Source organism: Panthera uncia, chromosome A2, assembly GCF_023721935.1.
Source record: "Panthera uncia isolate 11264 chromosome A2, Puncia_PCG_1.0, whole genome shotgun sequence".
Classification (NCBI taxonomy): Eukaryota; Metazoa; Chordata; class Mammalia; order Carnivora; family Felidae; genus Panthera; species Panthera uncia.
In genome coordinates, this window is record NC_064816.1 from 48,269,502 (window position 1) to 48,283,465 (window position 13,964).

General features: G+C 48.7%; 1 protein-coding gene across 1 annotated transcript in view; it reads left to right on the forward strand.

Annotated features, from left to right (window-relative positions):
• The window catches only part of LMCD1 (LIM and cysteine rich domains 1), a 58,174-nt gene that overhangs the window by 35,470 nt on the left and 8,740 nt on the right, over window positions 1-13,964 (forward strand). Inside the window, exons 3-4 of the mRNA XM_049640905.1 lie at window positions 573-828; window positions 7,574-7,903. Of these exons, the coding sequence (XP_049496862.1) occupies window positions 573-828; window positions 7,574-7,903 (586 nt within the window). The remainder of the gene's footprint in view (window positions 1-572; window positions 829-7,573; window positions 7,904-13,964) is intronic.

A 13,964-nucleotide genomic window follows, 5' to 3' on the forward strand; every position in this document is an offset into this window, starting at 1 on the left:
GAATCTTGGGAGACAATTTCAATAATTCCTTAGAGCAGGGGTCAGGAAACATTTTTTATAAAGGACCAGAGAGTGGATAATTTAGGTTCCGTGGGCCAAATGGTCTCTGCTGCAATTACTCAAGTCTGCCGCTGTAGCCCAAATGCATCCACAGACAATATATAAATGAATGAGCATGGCTGTGTTCCAATAAAACTTTATTTATAAAATCAGGTTGTGGGCCAGGTTCAACCTACAGGTCATAAAGACTCCTGCTTTTGAGCATCTTTAATGAATGAACCAGCCCTTGCTGCCACCATGAGTAAAAATGTGCTGTTCTTCTGACCAGCTGAAGTCATATCCCACATTCCCCACAGACAGACAGTCGGATTGATAGGTAGTCTCCCAAAAGCAGTTCCCAATCCCAAAGTCCTTTTGGTCTCACATTACCATTCATCTGCTGCCAGCCGTTCCAAGTTACTAAAGTTGAGCCTTGAACTTGCTTTCAAAAAGGCAGATGCTACCAGCAGGAGACTGCTGCTCTTCTCTGGAGGTTGATCTCACTTTTCCCGATTACCGCCCCCCCCCCCCAGGAAAATATGCAAGTCATGCAAATGCAGCCATGAGGACCACTGCCTGAGCTCTGAGCTGGAAGATGATCGGAAAATTGGCCGCTTGCTGATGGACTCCAAGTATTCCACCCTCACAGCCCGAGTGAAAGGCGGGGACGGCATCCGGATTTACAAGAGGAATCGGATGATCATGACCAATCCCATTGCCACTGGGAAAGATCCCACCTTTGACACCATCACCTATGAGTGGGCCCCCCCTGGAGTCACCCAGAAACTGGTAAGACAGCTTCCTCCAACCAAATGGTTGTTGTCCTGTCCTTGTAAATGTTAGTGATGCCTGAATTTCAAAGACAAGGTAAGAAGAGGGCAGTATTATAGAAATGATAGGAATAACTAAGGTTCCAAACCTGCTCCTGCATCACCTATGTGATCTTGAAGTGAAAACTGTCTGGGCCTCGGTTTTCCTCTTCCATGAAATGGATAGAAGTGTTTCTATGAATTCTGAGGGCCCTTCCAATTCCAGTACAGGGTCGTTCATGATTCCCTTTGGGCTCCCCACTTCTGAACAAAGGCTGACTTATCATTCAGGACTCCCACAGTGCTTGTCTTCATGTGTGAGTTGTTCCTTTTCCCTCAGAGTGGCCTGGGATGTATCCTTTGCAGGCCTGTGGGGGAGCACAAAAACAGTCCTCTCTTCTTGCCAACAGCTGAAGGCTCTTAGCCTTGGAAGGGAGAACCAGACTAGCTTTACACAACCCTGGGGGTGAGGCACCCAGAGAAGGACAACATCCAGAGAGAGCAAGTAACTTGCACAAGGTCACACCCTGGCTGCCCACTATAAAGACCCGTATCAAGTTCCCATGCACAGGCCTCACCCCAGATCAGAAGCTCCAGATTACAGGATCAGAATCACCAGACATGGGCATTTAACTCTTCAGATAATGATACCTGCAGCTATTGTCAAGACCCCACAGACCTGACCAGTGCCCCTCCAATTTCAACAAGCACATACATCATCTAGACAACTTGCAGAAATATATCTAGGAAGCTTGGGGCTGGTCCTGAGACTCTGCACTCCTGACATGCTCCCAGGGGATGCTGGTCCCCAGACCATGCTTGGAATAGTGAGGGCCTAGATGATTTCCACAAGTTCATGAGATTGAAAAAGTTCCTACAATTTTAGATATGGAAGCCTGGCATGTAATTAAATCTCTTCTGGGAGAAAAGGAGAGCCTTCAGAGTCCTGCATGGTCATACCCCCACAGGCTGCACCCGCAGCTCTGGCTATGACCCCTCACCCATTACTTTATAGTGCTCTGACCTTCTTCTTTCCTGCTCTGGAACACTCCAGGCTTTTGCCCTCCTCATGGACTTTACACTTGCTGTTCCCTCCCCTTGAAATGCCTTTCCCTGCTCTTTGCATGGCTGGGTCTTTCTGATAGTCAGGTCTCAGACGGGCCTTCCCTAACTCCCCAGTCCACCTATCCTCCAGCTATATTTTTTTCTCTCTCCCTCAGTTCGCCATTGATTCTTTAGAAGATTTATTGCGAGCTGCAATTGTCTTATGTATGTCTTTGTTTGGTTATCTCTCTCATTGGAGTGAAGCAAGGTCCACGAGGGCAGACACCACACCTGTCCTGTGCACCATCCTATTTGGCACATCCTATTTGTGCTACATCACCCTCCGGGCCAGTGGCATTCCACACATGGTCTGTGGACTAACAGTGTACCACAAAATCCTGTGACTGGTCCACAACGAGAAGTACAGAAATTGAAAATAAATGTTGGGGAAATATAGTAGCAATTGACATCCAAGCATGTGATCAGACAACTCCTCTCACTGAACAGAATTCCACTGTGGTCAGACTCACGTGGAAATCTCATGTGGCATGGGCTACATTCTCATCGCATGCAGTGAGCCCAAGAATCCTTCTGCAATCAGTGAAAAAAAAAATCAAACAAAAAAACCTGATCCTTCACCATAGAGCACCTGAGCAGCACCCTTCTAAGCTGTAGCTTAAGTGGAGGAAAGGAGGGGGAAATCCCTTTTCAATCAAGTGGAGAGAGGCAAAGATGCTTTTTTTTAAAAAGCTATAGTTCTTGAAAACATATTTTAAAAGAATACGTCAGCATTTGTGAGCTCAGCCACCCTGTGAGGTAGGAATTATTTTACATGTAAGGAAACATAGAATGGTTAATTGGGCTTGACCAGTTGGAGGGGCTGGGCAGGGGCAGATCCGGGCCACAGAGAGTGGCATCCAACTATAGCAGTGCTGGGTGGCTCCAAATGTGGGTCTGCCTCCAGCACCCAGGTCTGGCTAAGCCATCAAGCAGGTCTCCAAGATGTCAGTGGAAACTAAAGCAAGCAGCTCGTAAAAGAGCTGGCTGTGGGCGTCAGGAACTGGCTGGTGAAAACCCCAAATGCTTCGGCTCCAGACTAATCAGAGGAAGGCATCGTGAGGCTGTGATTAATGCTCGCTCATAAAACCACATGGTATAAAGGCCCCTCTGTCTGCTCTGCATCTGGCCTGCCTGAGCAAGTCGCCTGAGATTGGACAGCTCTCCCTTCCCATTCACCCTCCCCACTTTTTTCTTTTTTTAATTACCAAGTGATCAGGACTGATTATATTTTGGAAATGGAACTGAATCTTGCTGTCATCCTTCCCAACCAGAATGAAAAATGGAGAAATTCTTAAGCCTTTAAAGATTAGTAACAATAAACCTAATAGCTAATATTTACTGAGTACTTACGTGTGCTAAGCTTAGCATATGCTAAGAGCTATGCATACGTGGTCTCATCTAATTTTCCAACACTGTTAGGGATATACTGTTACTACCCTTATTCACAGAGGAGGAAATGGAGGCTCAGAGAAGTGACACCACTAGCCTGATGTCCCATAGCTGGCTTAAATGACAGAGCCAGGTCTTGGATTCGGGCCTCCCTGACTCCAAAGCTTAGGCTCCCACCTATCAAGCCAGGCCAGGAGAACCAGACAGGTAGGAGGAGAGGCAGAAAACAGCATGTATTTTGGGTTAGCACTTTTAAGGGAAGGCTTCTAAGAATAGGGAGGGACTTGGGAAAATCTTTGAAAGCTAGCCAGGATTTGGGAGAGGGAAGGATGAAAAGATGAAGGGAACCAGCATCCATTGAGCATTCTGCATGTGTGTGTGCACGTGTATGTGTGTGTGTGTGTATGTGTGTATTTATGATGATGGGGAGAGAGGTTGGGTCAGAGGTATCTGTGCCACTCAGAGCTTGTTAGAGACTCTCTCACGAATCCCTGTGATATATTTATGATTTATGATAAAAAAATACTATGATACATATGATATATGTCATCAACATCTCACCACTCCCTACGTGCTTAATAACCCCATTTTACAGGAGAGCAAACAGAGGCTCTTGAGGAACTCGTGCAGGTGTGGCACTCCTACCTTATCCTCTACTCCCACACCCATGGCAAACATTGCTGGTCAGTTAGAGCACGATCTTCCATTGAGTCTCTTTGGGCCTCAGAATCCTTCTCAACACAGCACTCAAGTAGCCACTGTTGATGGAGATTAGCATGTAACACAAAGCCCATGTACTGTCCTTGCCTGACCGCCAGAGAAGCCGAAAGAGCAGGCAGGATGGGGTCTTCCGATTCCAGAGTCCATGTGTGTTCAACTATGCCCAACTCTGGGAATAAGGCACCTTTCTTTTCCACTTTTCTCTCTGCCTTTTGATTCTTCTCCTGATAAAGCCTGATTCTGGGAACCTCTTCACCCAAGATGTCCCAGCCAGACAGCAATGCACCAAATGACTCAGAAAGGTCCTCGTGAAAAACTTGAAACCTAAACCAACCTTTCCAGCTCTGAGAAAAGGCCTCTTGCTAAAGGTTTTGGGAACATGACCTTAATCAGCTTCCTGGAGGGATTTCTGAGAGATTCTCTTACAAGCTCTGAGTGGCACAGGCAGCTGACTCTGAGCCAGCCCTCTCTCCCCATCATCCCCGTCCCAAGCCCATGCCAGTCAACAGCAATTGTCTGAAGGGCTGTGTTGAGATGGACTCTGATGCCCTCACCAGGGTTGATGAGTAATGTCTACCACAGGTGTGTGAATAGGGTTCTCAGGCCAGCCAGGCAAGGCCAGCCATCACAAAACAACAACAACAACAACAACAAAACATTGGCGGCCACATGGTGTGGCCTTGACCCTGCAAAGGCAGAAAGCAGGTACCCAGCTGGGGCTTTGACCTGCAACAGGTTCCTGGGAGGGAACACTCCCTGTCTCCAGGGTTCTGGCCAGGAATCTGTTAGCCCTGCAGGTCACAAACACCTGTAGCCAGGACAGAGCCATGAAAGGACACTGAATACAGGGATCAACAAACAGGTGGCCAGCAAGGCCGCTACCCCGGGACTCCTACCACAGTGTTTATTTGTAAAGCTATGCAGGGAGGGATGCATGCTCTTGAAGGCCGGAATCAGGGGCATATCCAGGGGCTGGGGGATCATCTCACTAGGCAGTGCCCACACAGCCTCCTCACCCTGAAATGAAGACAGAAGGAAACTCCCCTAGAGATTGGGGGAATTTGTTTTTTTCCTCTTTGCAAATCATTCGCCTTCTAGAGAGGCAGTGTAGAAGGGGTTGAGACCCAAGCTGCTGAGTACAAAGCTGTGTCCACCACAGACGAGTTGTGTGACCCTCTGGAGGTTATTTCTCTGTGCCTCGGTTTTTCGAGGGGTAATATTAGTGCCTTCCTCCTGGGGGTTCTGTGAGAAGTAAACGGGCTAACATGGGTCAGGCATTTAGAAGTGTGCTGGAACATAGTAAGTACCACGTAAGTGTGAGCTCTTCCTGCCATTCCTTCAACCACTCAACCCGGGAGGTCAGCAGCCCTCACAGAAGAAGAGGCTGTGCTCCCATGAGCTCGATCAGCCATGCACTTGGAACTGCTTCCACAGTGGGAGCGAATGAGATGCTAAGCAGGTCTGGGTGCCCTTTCTGGCACGGTGAGCCATAGTCTTGTCACCACCTCCCCATCCCTTCCACAGATCCCGAGGACGGGGCAGGCCTCAGACACGAAATAAGAAGGCCTGGGATAGATATTTGCCCCCCCACCCACCTGTCTCTAACCCATCTCCCCAGGGCCCTGTGCCCTGCCCCAGCCTGTGTGCTGCTGGTCTGCTGCTTGCCCTGTCCTCAGATGGTCACACCCCTTCCCCCTACCCACTGTCCCTGAGTCCTCCGATGTCCTGCTTCAGATGACCCAGGAGGACCTGCAAAAGTGCTCACTTCTGGGCTCCTCCAGACTCCCAAATCAAAGTCTAGGGTGATCCCAGGAAGCTTCTTCACAAGGTGGTCAGGCGATTCTCATGCACCCCAAAGTCTGTGACTAGGTTCTTCAGACCTACCTGCCTGGCATTTTTGTGCTGGAAGCCACCTGTGGTTTCATACTGACCCAGGGAAAAACTGCATCACCCCACACCACCCGCAGACAGAGTCAGGACCGAGCCTTTCTCAGACGTGTGGTCAGCCATGTGGCTCCCTGACACTTCTTCTTCCGTGTGTTGGGGTTCAGAGTCTTGGCCTCTTTGGCGAACCAGAAACCACGGGCTCCTTGAGCCACTTTCCTGCACTGTAGACCCGGGTCAGTGCTACTGCCTCTCTCTCTGCTAATTGTGGTGAGGACCGAGTGAGGTCACCACAGACTTCTCACAGTGCTCAGGACCCTAAAGATCATGCAGTCTACCCCAAACTTTGCAATGATGAAACCGAGGCCTGGGTGGCTGTGTACTTTCTCAGTGTTACACAGAGAACAGCATCAGGGAGGGAGCTAGAAACCAAATTCCCCGACACCCTAAGATTCTATCTACCACCCAGTCCATCTCCTGTGCCTGAAAAAGCACCTGGAAAAGTCCTTAGGGACTGTACAGGTGAAGGGGGATTCACAGGGTATTCTGTGAGCCCACAAGTGTTCCAAGCTCTAGGGCAGAGCCACATAGGGCCATCTACAGCCATCTCTCACTTCATGAGTCCATAGAAACCCGGGTCATCTGCCTCTCCCTTCTCTAAAACTGCTCTGACCCGGAATTCATTTATTATGGAAGTTAGCAAACCAGGCTCTGGACTAGTATGCCCCTCCATCAGGTTCCTTGCCCCTCCTCCCTAACGTGAGGCAAAAGCCGGGATTGTTCATTATGAATTACAGTATGACTTTCCATGTTGATTACCACAATCCAGTTCCAACCACAGGATGTGATAGGACACAGGCAGGTTCCAAGAGGGTAAATATGGCAACAGCCACCTGGGCAGTGGGAATCCGGCAAACTGGTGGGGGTGTCAGAGTCACAGTCAGGGTCAAGCACAGAAATGGAGACCAGTTGTAAAGGATAAACAGTTTGCTTTTCACGCTTCCTCATGCTGTGTGGCCTTGACCTTTTTCTCCTATGAATCTTCCCATCCCTGCAACCCACCCAAGTATAAGATTACTGTTCATTACAAAAAAAAAAAAAAAGCCAAATTGGACAGTTATCTATGGACATATTAACATTCAGATGGTTTTCAGTCATACTGATGTGGAAATGTTATTACCACGAGACCTTATCAACTTGTTCTATTAGAAGGTGCCTTTGCCTGTTTTTAAATGAACAAACCATGAAATACCTTACACCTATAATGATTTAATTATACTTTTCCAAGCAAAGCAATTTTAAACTAGATTGACTCTTTTTCTTTTTAAGGAGCATTGCCACGAGGTAAAGTGAAGTAAAAATATTTAGTTTTGAAGGAAACCAAATCTGCGTTGCAAAGCCAACGCATCCAGTACAACACTCCCATTCAGAATGTGAATCTGCGACCACTTGGGTGGAGAGTGACAGCTTATTTAGGCCTCTCCGGGTGTCGCCAAACTCACAACATTTCTGCCTTGACAAGCCTCGGGGCTCTGCAAAAACAGATGGAGAAGCTGGAGGCTGCTCACCAATTCCAGATCTGGCTTGGGTGCCTGAGAATCACAGTCGGTTTATCTCCTCCCCACTAGGGCCTACAGTACATGGAGCTCATCCCTAAAGAGAAGCAGCCAGTGACAGGCACCGAGGGCGCTTATTACCGCCGACGCCAGCTCATGCAGCAGCTCCCCATCTACGACCAGGACCCCTCTCGCTGCCGTGGACTTCTGGAGAATGAGTTGAAAGTAATGGAAGAGTTCGTCAAGCAATACAAGAGCGAGGCCCTCGGCGTGGGAGAGGTGGCCCTCCCTGGGCAGGGTGGCTTGCCCAAGGAGGAAGGGAAGCAGCAGGAAAAGCCAGAGGGCACAGAGACCACTGCTCCGACCACCAACGGCAGCATCGGTGACCCGTCCAAAGAATACGTAAGTGTCTGCCGTGCCTCCAGGTCTGGCTGAAAAAACCAGGCCCAGGGCTTGCACAGGCAGGGCCCCAGCTCCAGGCTCTTGCCCCTCATTCCAACATTCATTTCATGCATTCATGTTGCCAGCGGCTGTTTGGTGCTCAGTTACTCTGTGCCAGGCATTATCCTATGGAAAATAACACAAGGTCACTGTGCTTGAGAGGCTACTTGTCCAGTGGAGGTCACAGGCTACCAAACTGTCACGGCTTAGAGAAAGGGCATCTAACCTTGCTTGAGGTGAGGGTGGGCTTGGAGGAGGAGCTGAGGCCCAGCCTGGCCGGGAGAAATGACTAGGACGCACCCAGAGCTGAATTCAGGCTTGGCAGGGAAGACCCAGGCCATCTTAAAGAGGCAAGCTTGGGCAAAACAACCCTAAGTTCCAGAGAGCACGGTGGAGCCAGAGGATTGAACAAAGTCCCATGTGCCTGAGAGCGTGGTGTGCTGGGGGGCGTGGGGACACGACGCTGGCAGGGTCAGCAGGGGCACACTTCCTGAAGAGGCAAGCCTTCCATCCATTCATCACCCAAGTATCAACCAGCCTGTGCTGTCCGCCAAGCCCCAGGAAATCAAACAAGTGGAGGACTCCGTCCCCACACTGGAGAATACCATGGATGTAGGACTTCACTCTGAGGGCCACAGACAGCTATGGCAGGTTTCAGCGGGAGCTATCACAGGATCTGAGCTGTGCTTGGGAAGGCGCCCTCTAGCAGCATGTGGAAGATGTGCTGTAAGGGAGTGAGGGACTGGAGGCTATTTGAGAGAAAATGAAGAAGGTAGAGTGTCCGGGAGGTGAAAACCTCATGGATGGCTTTGTCTTCATCTGCCCCACAGGAGGTATAAAGGACTAGCTGGAGACGGGTACCACAGAGGGCTGATGTTTGCTGTTTCACGGCCTCTGGCTCCCGTCTACCTTTTGCCCTCTCCCCCAGTCAGCCAAGTGACTTCAGCTGCCTCTAATTGTTATTTGGAGATAAATGTCCCAATACGTGAAGCCCTCAAGCAAATAACCTGCCTTGCTGGTAACAGGCTGGCAGTCGCCCGTGTGAGCCGGACCGCCCAGGGAAATGCCAGCCCTGGTGATGTTGTCACTACATTCAGAAAGGGCCAGGCTCTTTCCTGCCTGCAGTGACTCAAACTTGCCATCCAAAACCTGTGTCCTGAATGTCCAACCCCCATTTGTTGGCGCGTTCATTTGGGGTTACCGTCCAGTGAACTATGGCCGCACACAGTCAATCTGAGAACTCTAAGTCAAAAGAACAAAACTTATTTTCCTTACCACAGGTTTGGCGATGGTGTTGAAAAGACCCATTTCCGAGGAAGAATCCATGTCCCAGCGACTTAAAAAAAAAAATTAGATCCAGTTACAGTGTTTCATAAACTAGTGTCCTCCCCATCCAGCCCTATATCCAAATAGTTATCTGTCCTTAAAGCATAAATACCGCATAATTCCAAGTTGGCAGGCGATCTCTTTAAGTCGTTGGGACATTTCCCAATTGCCATTCCCAGGAGAGATACGCTATTTTATCCTTGACTCAGCCCCACATATTTGTACAGCATGGAAGTGGGGCAAAGGTGGCCTGAGATCCTGAGCCCCTGCCTATCGTCAACTTTAGGAAGTAGTTCTGACAGTTTGGAAGCATTTAAACAATAAGACCAGACCAAAAACAGAATTTGAAGGAAGCCCGTGGTGGTTGGGCTGGGCTGGCTAGGGAAAACGGCCTTCTCCTTCCTTATCCTACCCCCAATCTTGATTGGATAACTAGTTATGTAACTAGTGGATCCCTGCCTGTACGTCATGTGTTCATGTCACCTCTAGGTGCTGCGGGTTTCTTTTTCATCTCTGTATCTTCAGCAGGTGCCATTGATATAGATAGTAGGTGCTCAATAAATATGTGAACCATGAATGAATGAACAAATGGATGAATCAGTGAATATTCAGACTAAATAGAGCCTCTAACAATGGGGACAGTTTAGATGACCATTTTGCCCCGGAGGATGATGAGATCCAAGTTCACATTTATTAAGCACCTGATGTGTGCCAGATGCCATGCCTACTCTTTCAGAGTCTTTGTTTAACTCACCCGGCTGCCTAGTAGGGTGAATTTCACCAACCCCATTTGACAGGTATGGAATCAGAGATTCATAGAGGGTAGGTAACTTTTCTAAGGTTCCACAGTTTCTAAGGAGTAGAACCTGGATCCGATACTTTTCCAACTACATGATGCTGAGTTATAAAACCCTGCTTATTATCTGTTCCAGGAAGAAAGAAGGCTGGGTGCTTTTATTGACTCCCTGTTTATCTCCTAGAAGCCAGGGAGCAAATCCTATAAAGGTAGCTAGATAGCCTGCCAGTTCATAGACAGTGTGTCCCCAGCAAACCCAAATTTGTTCTGCCTTACCCTAGTCAATGGCCAAGTCAAGTGGACGTGGGTGCTGGCCATCCTGTGTGCTGTGTCCCTTCTGTTTCTCATAAAAGGGAAGTGTAGGACAGCTACCAGAGCCAAGCATCAGGCAGGAAGCCTGATTTTTGCTCCCCTGATGAGGACAGTGGACTTTGCCAGAAATGGTCAGGGCATTCAATTTGAGAACCCAGATATGGGGAGGAAATTGTAGAACTCAGACTGATGCCCCAAATCCAAGCGGTGATTTATGAGAAAAAAAAAAAAATGGGCAAAAGAAAGAACACGTGAAACACATTTTCCTAGAATGATCTTGGTGACATAATATTGTTTGTCATCCTAAGAGTGATCATTATTACTATCGTTAGCAGCTACGATTTGGCTTTCTCTGAACCAAGGGCAGCGCTAAGAACTAGAGGGTCTGATTTAAAGCCCCCAACCACCCAATGACTTGAAGAAAAGCTGTGGGATTTGAACCAACCCCCCATCAGTCCCCAAGTCCATCTTTCCTGTTGCCCAAAGCTTGTTCCTCGGATAGCTAATGGATATTAGATCCTAAAGGGGTTACATGGCCATGTAAGTTTGGGAGACATTAGAGTAACCAAAACTAAGTGGGTCTCTTTGAGGTAGGACTTCTGAGAGCCTCTGGCAGGTTGTAGCCGTGGTTCTCAAACTAAAATCACCTGAAAGGCTGGTTAAAATCCAGAGGACTGGGCCCCACCCTAGAGCTCCCTGCTTAGTAGGAACAGGTGGGGCCAGAGACTCAGCTATTCTAATGAACACCTGGGTTGATGCTGACATTGGTCTGGGGACCACACTTTGAGAACCACTGCTAAAAAAAGTATAAAAATAATTTTACATATAAGCCAAGGAAAAATAATATCATTAAATTGGCATATGGTGAGGATCGGAGAAGACAACAGGGCATTCTATAGATGTTTTAGGCCTCCTGGCTTAGGGAGTCCAGCTCTGAGGACGCTACATAGGAATCTTCCTTTAAAGACCCACAGGGAGTTTGGGAAACACAGGCAGGGCATCACACACTGCATTACACCACACCCAACCACACTACTCAGCAGCCTGAGGCCACCAGCTCCCTTTTCACGGAGCCACAATCAGCCTATGCTGCAGGGCACTTCTGTGAGCTGGCACAGCTCCGTCTACACTGCAGGGCATTTCTCCTCGGAGCTGGCACGGCTCCATCAATCTGCTGTCAGCCTGTTACAGTGCTGTCCTTCCTCAGAGACCTTGGGACCCGAGCTACAACAGGATCGGGCTGTTGAGTCTTCACCAAGCCCCTCCACCAAAATGTGCTCAGAGGAAAGGGTTCTCCAGACCAGAGGAGCATTACTGCCAAAAGCCTTTTCCACCTTGTCCATGTGGAAACGGGCCCCTTGAGCTGAGTTAGGGGTGAGGCCACATGTATAACAGAGGTCTAGCCAGATTGTGGGAACAGCACCCTCTGTGCTTAACTCACCCGTATGGCTGGTGCTACGCAGTCCTTAGATCTGGGTCCTTAGATCCAGGAGCTGTGGCTGCCCTTGCCCACCTCAGAGCAGCCCTAAAGAGTCATTATTACACTGAGCTTAGGAGAGGCAGGACACCATGGGAAATGCCATCAGAGGCACCTGTCTTTGTGAGGAAACACCGCAGTGAAAAATCCCAGATGCTAACTCAGCCACTGTCACCCCACAAGTGTGCCCTTTAAATCAGTGAGGCCAATGAAAAACCCCAAATATTTAATGTCTCCCCCTCTCTCCTTTACTTGCCCCACCGTGTGTGTGTTGGCAAGGAAGGGGGGCAGGTGGGAAGGGGACTGTTCACAGCAGGCTCACTCATGTCTTTGAGTCCTCCTAACAACTACTGGCAGAGGCTGGAGTTGTTCATACCCATTTCACAGCTGTGAAGCCTGCAGCAGAGAACTTAAAAGGCTTGCCGATGAGAGGTGGGGCTGGGATTCCATCCCAGATCCTTGTTGGTCACCAGTCCTGAGGAGTCTGAGCAGTCCTAGGGTGGGGCCCTGGATGGGTGAGGACAACTCCACAAAGGTGTGTGTATTTATGTTTGCTGGTTGAGCCACAGAGTTTGGAGTCACCCACAGCCCAGTTCAGTGAAGAATCTGGGGGCCTCTTGTAGGCATGCCAAGAACAATGGAAGGCCTTGCCCATTACACCTCAATCCCACCCACCATGGGTTCTCATGGGTTTGGGAGGCTTCCGAGAGCTCCATGGCCAGGGATCTGCCAACTCCAGCAATCGGGAACATTCCCTGGAGAATGGCAGAGCCCCATATCCACTTTCCAGGCCCTCCGCGCCCCACTTTTCCCACCTGGATGGAACCTATGAGCGCCTGGGCTGCGAGGTCAATGACCTCAATGCTCTGATTGTTAACAGCCCCACCAAACCATTTCCCTGCATTTAGAATGCTTACTTGGTATTTTCTCAGAAATGAAATGTGCGGATTTCCTGGGCATGGAATTTCCTCCCTTCCCTACACCCCAAACTTGTAACTGAAGAAAGGGGAAAGGAAGCCAGAACATAGCATTCAATGTAATCTCCACCCGTTAGTAATTTACCATCACTGCTGGGTGCCCCTCACCCAGCCCCTTCCCCACAGCGCCCCGCCCACTGAGGCCTGCCTCTCAGATGGAAACTTACAGCATCTGGCTGCTCAGCCCAACTCCTGCCCCAACAAGGGACATATTTGTGGGCAAGGGACTTCCAAATCTTTGTGCAGCAGATGTTTGGCTTGTGGGCTCGGCAGGCTGGCTTTCCTGCAAGCCCCTCTCTGGGAATTTGAAACCACTGCCCCACCCCCAGTCCTGAGCCCTGTCTGAGCTGGAGGACAGAGGGTAAAAGGCCCAGGGAAGCAGCAGGAAAAATCACCATGGTTACCAGGCTTCTCAACATCTGTCTCCCTCCTTCTTTACAGTGGAGATATTTTAATGACATTAAAGGAATTTTTTTCCACTGAAAATTCCCTTCATCCCACTTTTTTATGCTATAAATATATTTCCATGTTGCCACAGAGACTTCACAAGTTGGTTTTTTTTTTTTTTTTTTTTTCTGGAGTGGGCTGCATCATATTCCATTGACTAAAACAGGAGCTGGCAACTTTTTTTCTGTAAAAGGCAGATACTAAATATTTTAGGCTTTGCAAGCCACACGGTCTCTGTCACAACTACTCCCTCTGTTGTTGTAGCACTAATGCAGCCATAGACAATATCTAACAGATGACCATGGCTGTGTGCGAATAAAACTTTATTTGCAAAAACAAGCAGTGGGCTAGGTTTGGCCCACAGATGTAGTGTGCTCACCCCAGAACTAGAACAACTGTAAAACATGGTTTTTATTAGCTTTTTATGAATTACTTGGTTTTATTCAATTTCATTTTGCTAATGCAGGTTAATGAATAATGATGATAATGACGTCATCTGGCATTCCTTGACTACCTAGACTGTGCCCAGCACTTGTGCCAAAGGCTTTACCTAGTTTTGTTTTTTTTTTTAACTGAATCCTAAGAATTCTTCTACAAAATATAATTTCCCCTTTTTCTAGTCATCTAGCTTGTGAGCGGTTAAGGCAGAACTGGAACTTACCCTAAACCCCACAAACACCACAGATG